Source organism: Trichechus manatus, unplaced genomic scaffold (genome assembly GCF_000243295.1).
Source record: "Trichechus manatus latirostris isolate Lorelei unplaced genomic scaffold, TriManLat1.0 scaffold00302, whole genome shotgun sequence".
In the NCBI taxonomy this organism is placed as follows: Eukaryota; Metazoa; Chordata; class Mammalia; order Sirenia; family Trichechidae; genus Trichechus; species Trichechus manatus.
This window is the reverse complement of record NW_004444238.1, coordinates 375203-387348: the sequence shown is the minus strand read 5'-3', so window position 1 is coordinate 387348 and position 12146 is coordinate 375203. Positions and strand designations below refer to the sequence as shown.

General features: G+C 35.2%; 1 protein-coding gene across 3 annotated transcripts in view; it reads left to right on the top strand.

Moving 5' to 3' along the window:
* The window catches only part of NOX4 (NADPH oxidase 4), a 177763-nt gene that overhangs the window by 56730 nt on the left and 108887 nt on the right, over window positions 1–12146 (top strand). For all 3 annotated transcript variants that reach the window (XM_012559757.1, XM_004390478.2, XM_004390477.2), the window contains exons 7-8: window positions 303–375; window positions 3782–3862. In XM_012559757.1, coding sequence (XP_012415211.1) covers window positions 303–375; window positions 3782–3862 — 154 coding nt within the window. The remainder of the gene's footprint in view (window positions 1–302; window positions 376–3781; window positions 3863–12146) is intronic.

Below are 12146 nucleotides of genomic sequence, written 5' to 3'. Positions count from 1 at the left end.
GGTGTAGTATGTGCCTGTAGAGGTAAAAATTATACATATTCACCAATCTGAATGGAATATTTAAGATTATAAAAAATAGACTCTTCCATTAAAGGGAGCAAAAATGACTGTTTTGTCTTAAGTGCTTTGAAACTGTGATAATTAGCAAAAAGTCATGTTTGGGTCTGAACATACATGCAGATAAGTGATTGAGTTGGGCTTCCCACAGAGCAGCATAGTACTTTGGGGTGTAAGGTAATACTTCTTTGTACTGTTTTCTCAGTATGAGTTAAGTTAAGATGTATTGATGTATATTTTTATAGTACCTGGCCTGACAGGGGTCTGCATGGTATTGGTGCTATTCCTCATGATTACAGCTTCTACATATGCAATCCGGTAAGTTTCAGAGTTGTTATTTCCATGTTTACTGGTCAGATTATTAAGCTTTTCTTCAAATTGTCTTCATTTTCACATGTAGAAACAGCCTTGATTAACCAAAAACTCCTTAGCCAATGCAATAACTTGATTAGTGGAATATTCTGAGTAATAAAGAGTGAATTAACGAATATTTCTATTTATCAGTTCCTGTTTTTAAAAAATCTCTTCGTTAGTTAACTTCTCTTGGTTAGTAAGAAATTGTATATGGAGACTTAATGGGATGACTGAGGAAATTTGAGTTCTTCAGTGTCATCCCTCTGAAGGGCAGAGTACCTCTGTGGGACATGGGATTTAATTTAACACAGACACTACACAGGGATTTTGAGAATTCCTTGGAATATACAACTTAAAAGTATCTTCTAACTAACTTCCTGGTGTGAGTTTGTTTTGGTGTAATTTAACTTATTCTTCTAAAAGAAGCTTTGGAAACATTTGAGAAGTTGAACTCTGCTAAAATAATTGGAAATATATGCATTCAAATTTATTCCTACTTCAAAAAATTTTGAGCAATTACAGGTAGACATGATTCTGAACACCTTAACATGTCTTTTTTGATGGACACATCTGATTTTTTCAGAATATTTTACAGTGTTTTTCATTTCTCATCAAAACTTTTGGTTAAAGAAAGTAAAAGGAGGAAACACAGTAACATATATTTCTTCGAATCTTCAAAAAAATCTTCAAGGAGGAAACACAGTAACATATATTTCTTCGAATCTTCAAAAAAATCTTCAACCACTCTATACGTTGAGATTAAAAAAATTAATGGAGATTTTATATATATACACACACACACACATATATATACACATATATATAATCCACTAATACATACATATATAATCTCCACTAAATTTCTTATCTGAACAAGTAGAGTGAAGATTCTTTGAAGATACATATATATATAAAATCTCTGTCTCACACACACTCACACACTTTTAAAATAATTGCTCAACCATATACTCAAATAAGTCTATCCCTACACTTCTAAACACACCTACACACACATGCACACCCCAAAACCTCACAAGTAATCTCGTCATAACCTTTTTGGCGGTTATGTTTATAGACTTTAGCCTTCTTGTCTCTGCTCACTCTTTACCCATCTCCTACTCTCCACCCAAACCACACTTTTTCTCTCCCCCTCTCACTACTGATCTTTCTCTGTATCTCTCTCTCCATATATCTGTGTATTTTGCAAAAATTCGATCATGTTATACAAAATATTTTAATTTGCTTTCTATTTAAATGTTACGAACATTTCTTCCACATTAATGAATAATTATCATCATCTTTACTGACTGCACAGCATCTTACCATATAGATATACATTATTTTCCCAGTCCGCTGTTGTTCAGTGTTTTAGGTTGATTCCAGTTCTCCATTATTTCAGTACTGAAGTAAATACCCTATTCTTGTGTCTTTGCATACTTTTTCAGTTATTTCCGAAGGAAAATTTCCTAGATGTAGAATAGCTGAGTCAAGTGGAAAGTATATTTTTAAGACTTTGTATAAGAATTAAAAACTGCCTTATTTAAAGGCAAATCCCTATCCATTTTGTGAGAGAGATTTTATCGTAATTGGGTAAAACAGTCCTACACAAACTTCTGTATTTTTAGGAGTTCTTGAAGAAAAATTAGGGCATCTGCCAGATTTATTTACAAGATTGGAGATATATAGAAGTTCTAAATTTCTAAAAACAAAAATAAAACAATAAAGTTGCCATTACAAACTTACGAGGAAGATAAGGCTTAAGTGAATGAAATTCCATGTGAATTATAGAGTTAACTGTAAAAGATGACTTTTGGTTAGCAGCCAAGCACTTAACCACTGTGCCACCAGGGCTTCTTGTAAAAGATGATACCATTAAAAATTTAGAAGAAACTTTAAGTGGGTATTTGTCAGATCTCAGGATAGGCAAGGGATCATTTAGGAAATACTTGACTACCTAAAAATATGAAAACTAAAACTTCTGCTTATCGATATACATCATAGAAATAATAAAGTAAACATGCTATTGGAGAAATTATTACCATCACATGGAACTACTGCAGATTAGCATTCTTAAAATGTAAATAGTTTGCACACATTAATTAAGAACAATACTCTATTAAAAAATAGGTAGTGGTTGTTAACAGAGAAATCACAGAAGAGACTAAGTAATACACATATGAAATATTGCTCAATCTTACTAATAAAAAATAGTGGAAATTTATAAAATGAGGTACCACTTTAGCCAATCAGAATTAAATGACTTAACAGGGTTATAATACCAAGTGTGGTCTGGCTTTGGGAAAACAGACTCTGTTGGATTTATAACTGATAAACATGTTCATAGAGAGCAATTGGCAGTATGTATCAAAAGCATTACAGATGTATGTCCTTTGATCTAGCAATTCCATTTCTGGGAATTTGGATTCAATAAAGAATCAGCTATGTGCAGTAAGGTTAAAGAAAGTACAGGAAGAAACACAACAATGTATATTTCTTCTACCCTTCAGAATATCTTCAACCACTCACTCCACTTACTGAGATAAGAAATTCAGTGGAGATGTTATATACTGTATATATTACCAGGATGTTAATGATCTATTTTTATAGTAGTAACAACTACGAATTAAATAATTGTAAAACAATTAGCTATTGATTGAATCAGAGGTTCTAAAAGGTTTTAGGAGTTACATCAGAATCATCTCGGAAGATTTGACAAATACCTGCTCTCCACCTCCAAGATGCTGATATATGAATGTCTGCCTACTCCCAGGCATATGAAATAATTGCTAATCTTTCTACTTCTCTCAAACATTTCATCTGTTGTGCATATCATAGCCTACCTTTTAAGATGCTTTGTCCTCCCCCATGGCAATAACTCCAAGGTATCATTCTTAAGTAACACTGTCCAGGAAAAGAAAAGAAAGCTTTGATAAGCATTTATTTTAATTTCTGTCCATTTGAGTTTTCTTTGAACTACACTCAAAATATGTATTGGAATGGGAGCGTTGGTTTTCGAAATCATTTGAAAATTGATAATATTGATATGAGAACAATAGGAAAGTATAAATTAGCAGGCTGTTACGCACTTCTTAGCCTTACGTTATAGCTTTAAAATAAACACCCTCTTATTTTAATTCTTTTATGTGTCTTTATTTGAAATACAAACAGCCTTCAAGCTGATAATTTGTTATTTATAATTTTTTGTCAGTTTCATCTGTATGGTATGTTGATACTTTGGTATGATAGCGTAAACCTCAGATGAACTCATTTTTTAGTTTTCTTAAATTGAGGTGTGTGTTTGAAACGGTGCGTGGTCTTTTTAGCGAGATGAAATGTAAAGTAGCACTGAAACTGTTATTTGTTTTTTCAGAGTTTCTAACTATGACGTCTTCTGGTATACTCATAATCTCTTCTTTATCTTCTACATGCTGCTGATGTTGCATGTTTCAGGGTAAGTTTAAAGAATGCCTAAAATATTCTGTATCTTATTCCTGAGTATAATTGAATTGAGGAGATTTTAGATCAAGATACTCTAATATAATTTCAGATATACCAGTAAGTAACATGGAAAATAAATGAAGCAAAATTAAAACCATGCGTGCCTAAAAATGGGGCTTTGAATGAACTCTGTAGGGAAGCATTATTCTATTTTTAGCATAGCGCATTTTAATGAACTAGTAGAAAAGTATATTAAAATTAATGACTAAAATTAATTCTACACATAATTTAAAGTAAAATCGATGATGTATAATTAATTCTGTATCCCCCTAGAGATCCAAAGGAACCATGGTGGTGCAGTGGTTTAAGTGCTTGGCTACTAAGCAAAAGGTCAACGGTTCGAACCCACCAGCTGCTCTGCAGGAGAAAGATGTGTCAGTCTGCTTCCATAAAGATTACAGCCTTGGAAACCCTGTGGGGCAATTCTACTGTGTCCTGTAGGGTTGCTGTGAGTCCAAATCGACTCGACAGCTGTGGGTTTGGTTTTGGTTTTTATAGATACATCCCGATAGCCTCTAAACTAAAGTGAGTAAGAATGACCAACTTCAAGAAGATATTTTAGGGTTTTTATTTTCAGAACTGCTTATGTCTTTCAGCTGCAGCATTTCTAACAATGCAGTTAACTACTCTTTTCATTTAGAAAAGCCTAGAGGCCGTAATAGTTGTAGTCATTGTTAGGTGCCCTCTAGTGAGTTCTGACTCAAAGCGACCCTATGTGCAAGAGAGAGCTAAAAATTTACATTCATCAAAGGATCTGTCACAAACACCAAAAAAACTCAAAGGGAAGAAAAGTATTCTAAACTTCTTACAAAGAATATACCCAAAATATTCTGATATGTATGTGGATCGTGGATCCTAAGCAGTTACTGCAGTAGACTCAAAAAAGTATTGTTTGTTGTTGTTAGTTGCTGTCAAGTTGATTCCGACTCGTATCGACCCTATGTACAACAGAAGGAAACACTGCCGGATCCTGTGCCATCCTCACAATCGCTGTTATGCTTAAGCCAATTGTCGCAGCCACTGTGTCAGTCCATCTCGTTGAGGGTCTTCCTCTTTTTCGCTGACCCTCCACTTTACCAAGCATGATGTCCTTCTCCAGAGACTAATCCCTCCTGATAGCATGTCCAAAGTATGTGAGACGTAGTCTTGCCATCCTTGCTTCCAAGGACCATTCTAGTTGTACTTCTTCCAAGACAGAATACGTATATATGTATATGTATATGTAACCCACACACATATATATATAATATACACTTTAAGAATGTCTATTTTTGTGTATGCATATGTCTGCCTGACCACTAGGGAACTTAGTCACACTCATATGACACAATAGGCCATTACCTGGTATAAGGTTCACTTGGTTTAGCAGAAGAATGCAGGACAGGAGACACAGAATGTCAGTAGGAAAATGTCAGGGTTTTCTTAAGTGGGGGCCCCTATAGTTGTTCAGGAACTGTTTTCACCTCCCTCCTGCCTCACCCTGTGAAGCAAGTCATGTAGCAACTCAGTTTTAAGATGAGAAGACTGGATGGATGGGTGTGAACTACTTTCCCTTGGGTAAACCTCATGCTACACAAGAACCAGTATCTTGGTAACAGCCTGAGACCCCTCGAGGAATGTACTCAGTTGCAAGAAAACATTGTACACAGGGATGCTGAGGCCTGTGATTCCCACAGTTATTTTAGAGTTCACTCAGTCCTTCTAGTCCCAACACATTTCACTAATAATAAATAATGTTGCATGGTAACACAGCTGGCATGCCCTGTTTATCTGAACCCAAAATGTTTCCAGGGAAAAAGTGTTTGGAGAAAAGGTTCAGCCCTGCTGTTACTCCTTTCTTCAGAATGTTTTATAATGTACATTATCTATCAGTGCAGCAGGACATATACATAAATTATGTATTTCAGGAGACATGTTCAACATGTTTATTTCCTCTTAATTTTGGAGACCACCAGTTTAAACAACAGTATTAAGAAGTGAGTCTCTATCCCATTTGTCCTGTTTAGTTTTATTGTGTACCATGATTCTCAAACATACAGCTGTAGCAAATCAGAAGCATGGCCATGCACTGGAACCCCAACTTCTAGCTGGCCATTTCAGCCCAAGGAAGAAGGCCATGGTCATTGCATGCTCCTCGTTTGGTTCATTAACCTTTGTGGGGCATTAGGGCAACAAAAAGCCCTTGATAGAGAAATTTGCTTTATATTCTGTGCTTTAGATGGCTTATTTGCCTCTCCAGGGCTCTGGTCATAAAGCAGCCTATAAATAATCAGATAATAATAAGAATTGAGTTATATAATTATTATTTCAGATAATTACAGAACATTTACTATATGCTAAGTATCACTCAAAATGGCTCACATAATGTATGTCATTAAATGCTCAGAATTTTATGAGGATAGATAAGAATATTAAACACACTTTACAGGTGGGAAATCTGAGACATTAAGTAACTTGCTGAAGTTCATGTAACTGATGGATCCTGTATTCACACTCAAACACTGATTCAAAAATTCGTATGCTTTACTAAAACTGAAAAACAAGAACAAACCATTACCATCGATTTGGACTCATAGTGACCGTACAGGACAGAGTAGAACTGCCCCATAGGGTTTCCAAGGCTGTAATCTTTATGGAAGCTGACTGCCATGTCTTTCTCCCATGGAGCAGCTGGTGGTTCGAACTGCCAGCATTTTGGTTAGCAATCAAGCTCTTAACCACTGTGCCACCAAACCAAACCAAACCCATTGCCATCGAGTCCTTTATTCTTTACTACTAGGCTTTATTTTTCGTAGAGCTTTGTACTTCTGAGATTTTGGTTTACAGTTGAGTTTTTTTTTTCTTTTCTTTTTTTTTAATTTATGGTCTTCACTTACCTGGAGTTGTGATCTATACAAGATGAGAAAAAACTGCAATATCTTGTTAATATAATGAATTATGCATTCTTTTGCCTTCACTTTTTACTAAATTAAAACTGAAAAATATTAGTTCCTTTGTAATTCAAAGTAGAACCATTTTTTTTTAGAGGTTCAGGAGTTCAAATAGACTCTTAAGTTTAAAGAGGATTATATTCAGAGCTTCTCCGTTATTTTTTTTTCGAAGTAAAGGTAGGACATATTTAAGTTTTGATTTTATTTTTGCAGAACAAAATCATAAAAAAGGTAACTTTAATTTGTACAAAGAAATAGCAAAAGACATCTGCAATAAAAGTTATATATAATCAACTTATTACAGGTAGTCCCCGACTTAATGATGCATTCGAATTACGGCGAACCGCACTTATGACTTTTTTTTTTTTACATTTTATCATTAGTAAAACATATTACATATAGTGTTACAGCACATAAGTTGTTGATGGTTTTGTTCTCATATGTTCACTCCAAGATGGTCAGTTTTATGATTTACTGTTCAAAACACTGCCATACAGCAGGCTATGGCCTGGTCTACAATATAGTTGGCGTTGGGAATCATAAGGGATAGAAAGTTGGGCAATGTTCAACTCTAACAACATATGACAGTTGAACTGCGCATGCATCCGACAGCCATTATGCCTCCGTCTTCATTGTTAGGACACTGAAGTTGACTTTTTTGTAGACCAGGCGTATAGCGTGTTCTTACTCAGTGTTTTGGACCATAAGAAGCATCAGTTGTTAATTTGCAACAGAGTTATTCAAGTTTCTTCGACTGTAACACCTGCACTGCTTATATCCCCAACAACATATTTAGCAAAAGAAGTCATGCCACTGAAAGTTCTAATCCAAAAAAGGTGAGGAAGGCTCTAGACATGGATATAAAGATGAAGGTCATTAAGGCCTATGATAATGGAAAGAAAGTCTGCAAAATAGCACATGAGGAAGGACTGTCTCACATGACCGTTTTGGCAGTCGTTAAGGATAAGAGTAGGATTTTGGAGGCCGTTTTAAGAGGCAAGCGCCAATCCATGAGATGGAGAAGCTGTTGATGATTTGGATAGAGGACCACATCCAGAAGAGAAGTCCTATGAGTTTACTGACGATTCAAACGAAAGCATGCAACGTTTTTGAAAATCTGAAGGAACTGCAAGAAGATTACTTCCAGTACTTCAGTGCCAACAAGGGATGATTTCACCTCTTCAGATGCAGATTTGGCTTAAATAAATGCATGTAATTGGAGAAGCAGGAAACACTGGATGTTCAAGCTGCCAAAAAATTTAATAATGAGCTGGACAAGATAACACAAGATGAAGAATACCTGCCAGAACAGTTTTTCCACGTGGATGAAACAGGCTTGTTTTGGAAAAAGACGCCAGAACGGACATGTACTCACAGAGGCGAAGTTGATGCCTGGCATCTAGGCATTTAAAGACAGAATCACACTGCTGTTTAGAGGAAATGCTGCTGGATGTAAATTAAAATCTTTTCTTGTTTACTATTCTGAACAGCCCTGAGCATTCTAAACATTGTCAAAAATGAGCTGTAGGTCTACCTCAGGAGTAACTCTAAGGCCTGGATGATAATTGTGTTATTCTAAAACTGATTTTTAAATTGTCTCATCCCAGAAGTGCACGTGAAAAGAGCATTCCTTTCAAGATTTTGCTGCTGCTTGATGATACCCCAGGACATCTTCCTCGCGTAGATGATCTGAATCAAGACGTGAAAGTGATGTATGTACCTCCTAATACGACAGCTGTGATTCAGCCTATGGATCAAGGTGCAATTACTACCTTCAAGGCGTACTACCTACAGACTACATTTGTTCAGGCAGTAGCTGCAGTGAATGGAGGTACAGTAACATTCCGTGGTTTTTGGAAGAATTATAATATTCTTCAGTGTATCTGGAACATTGCATCTTCCCAGGAGGAAGTTATGGGAAAATGCATGCAGGGGATATGGGAAAAATTGCTGAGTTATGTTAACACTCTCCAGGCATTTGATCAGGATAATACGATGGAAGAGATTGGTGGAAAATCGTCCATATGGTAAGAACACTGAATTTAGAATTTGATATCACCTTTGTGGAACAGCTCATAGATAATGAAGAAAAGGATTTGACAGATTAAGATTTAATGGATTTTGAAGAGGAAAGAAATGCTGAAAAAGAGAGAAATAATGAGGAAGAGGAAGAAGTAAAAAAAATTTACAAGGAATAGCTGAAGTTTTTTTTTCTAAACTAAACCACAGGCTTCAGATTCTTGAAAACATGGAAAGAAACGCTAATCGCTTTGCTAAAGTTGATAGGCTGATTCAGGAAGCAGTGAAATGTTATTGCAAAATACATGAAGAAAAAAAGAAAAGGACCATACAGACAGCTGTCACTAGTTTTCTGACTAGAAATGCCATCCCCATTCCCAGGGATAATCTAGATAATCCAGAACCTTTCACAAGTGCTGTTATTACCACAACTGACAAAATGCCAATGTCATCCAACTCTTCGCTCAGAATAAATTTTTAAAATTTGTATATTTTTTAATGTACATATGTATTAAAATATGTCTGTAAGTTTATATGTAATGTTTCCAATCCCCAAAGACAACTAAAGATTAATATTTATAAAGATACTGATAATAAAAGACAATAAAAATTTTTTTTTTTTTTTTAAATGAGATATTTGACTTCATCGGAGCCAATTTACAACAGATTCATCAGAATAGAACCCTGTTGTAAATCGGGGATTACCTGTATTCCAACTGAATTAATACTTGTTTGCATATTATCAGTAGAAATGAAGAAAACAAATTTCTAATACTGGAGTATCATGCAACACATATACAATGCATATAAAAAGCATATTCTATATAGTGTATTTTTTTTTCTGAAATGTAGTTTTGAATAAAACAACATAGATTATACCTCTGATGTGGGGAAAAAAAACTGATAAATTTTCCAGGTTTTTCCAAATGGAAATTTTTATTGTTTATTGATAATGGATCTATCAATAAGTAAGTCTATTTAAGTTATTATATTTTCTGCCAGTGTTGGGAACTTAAATGTATCTTCTGGAATACCTAGATTATTTCATTGTCCAGGGTTTGGTTATAAAGGTAAACTTCAGTTGTTCAAAACAAAATTCTTGGAGTTATATTGAGATTTTTGTCAAATAGTATGTTTTAGGATTGAGCAGAAAAATCATGATTTGCTGGGCATTTACTGTATTTTTATGCAAACAACGCACATCTTCTACATTTGTTTGCCAACTGTACCCTCCCCCCATGAGGTATTTACATAAGTGCCACTATGCCAGTTTTTTACGTGTGGCTCTAATAAAAAAAAAATTAGCTCAGTTGTCTTACAAAAATAACTCATTGGGGGAGGGTGCAGTTGTTAAACAAATGTAGAAAGCACGTGTTATTTGTGTAAAAATACAGTACTTCTGTGTACATGTGCTAAGTACTATAAGGTATAAAAGAACAGTATAATATATCATCTCCAGTCTCCTAGCATTGATAATTGGTTTGGATTTTTTTTTTTTAAATCAATTGAAAGAGCTAGGGAGAATTACAAATGGAAAATGTAAAAATATCTTATTCATAAGAATTTTGGTAGTTCCGAGAATTGAAGGATAATGTGGGCAGGAAATTTTGGAACATTTTTGGTCTTTCAGGATGAGGTGGTCAGTTAGAAAGTGTTGACTGATTTCTCTGCCTAAGTAGACTTGTACAGTAAGAGGAGCAGTTGCTTCATATGATTATTTATTGTCAGGTGTTTTTTTTTTTTTTTCCCCCATAGAATCTAAAATTTGGAAAAAAAACTTTAAAAGATACATGTTGGTCAAACCTTTTTAATCTTTCCTAGAATATGTCTACTAAGTGAAAGTTCAGTTCTGAAGAAGCCCATTCTGTCTTTGGGAAACTCTAATGCTCACAAAATTCTTTCTTCTTTTAACCAGAATTTAGTTCCCTGTAATTTCTATCCAGTGATTAAAAAATCTACAACTGTGGAGGCCATGGAAATCAAATCTTTCCCCTTCTCTAAATTTTGCTCAGATGTTCCTTGCATAATGATATTTCAGCTCTCATCATTGTTCTGAACCTTTTGCTTTGAATATATTAACAGTCAACATTCATTGAGCACTTATATTATACCTTGCTAATGCTTTGTCTCATTAAATCCTCCCAACACGCTGTAGATACTGTTATTTCCATTTACAACTGAGGGAACACGAGGAGTGGGAGGTGAGGTAATTTGCTGACGGTCACAGCTAGTAAGTAGAAGAGCTTGGATTTGAATCCAGGTAATCTGATTACAAAGAAGCCCTGGTGGCACAGTGGTTTAGGCGCTCCACTGCTAACTGAAAGGTGGCGTCTCCAACCCACCAGCTGCTGTACAGGAGAGAAGACCTGGCGATGGGTTCTTGTAAAGATTACAATCAAGAAACCCCTATGGGTCAGTTCTGCTGTGTCACATGTGGTTGCTCTGAGTCAGAATTGACGCTAAAGCACCTAACAGCAACAGTCTGATTCCAAAGCCCGCATTCCTAACACTAACCGTTGTACTGCCTCCCGTTTGGCTCAGCTTCTCAGTATCACTTTTAAAGTGTGGATACCACTTTGTTCTCAGAGTAGTGGGATGTGACATTGGCAGGGTGGAAACCTCACCTTTTTCACTCCAAACATTGCAGTCAGTATTATTTAGGATACAGTTATCTCATTCCATGATTATCCATGTCCTTAGCTTCACCTGATTTCATTCTTGTTACCTATATTTTAGATTTTTTATCACTTAGAAGCAAATCTGTACTGCATGGCATCGTAAAATACTGCTGTTCATATATACTAAGCACAGATCATTTCTTCTCAGTGTTCAAATAGGTCTTTAAAATAAATTGATTTTCCTTCCCAAGATGGTCAGTATAGCATGGTAGTTAAGAGTTGGATTCCTTAATAGCTGTATGACTTGGCAGAGAATTTCTCCTTTCTTTTTCTTCTTTATTAACTGGGATTAATAAAATCTACATCGTAGGCTCATTTCGAGTTTAAATAAGTGAAAATAGCAAAGTAGACAGATCATAGAAGTGCGCTTAAATGTTAGCAGAACAGAATTGTATTAGTACCGATACTAATAGCTGTATAAGGAAGAAAGACCACATTTGACTGTTTGAAGAATCAGTTTTATTGTTAAGAACATATCACTTTAGAAGAGCCCAAATTTTCTTACTGGCAAAGTAATTTGAAGAACATATAATGAAAACTGCTTAGCAGATCAAAAGAATATTCCTAGAAAGGACAACAATTTTTATAGCATTATAAAGTCTCTAAAATT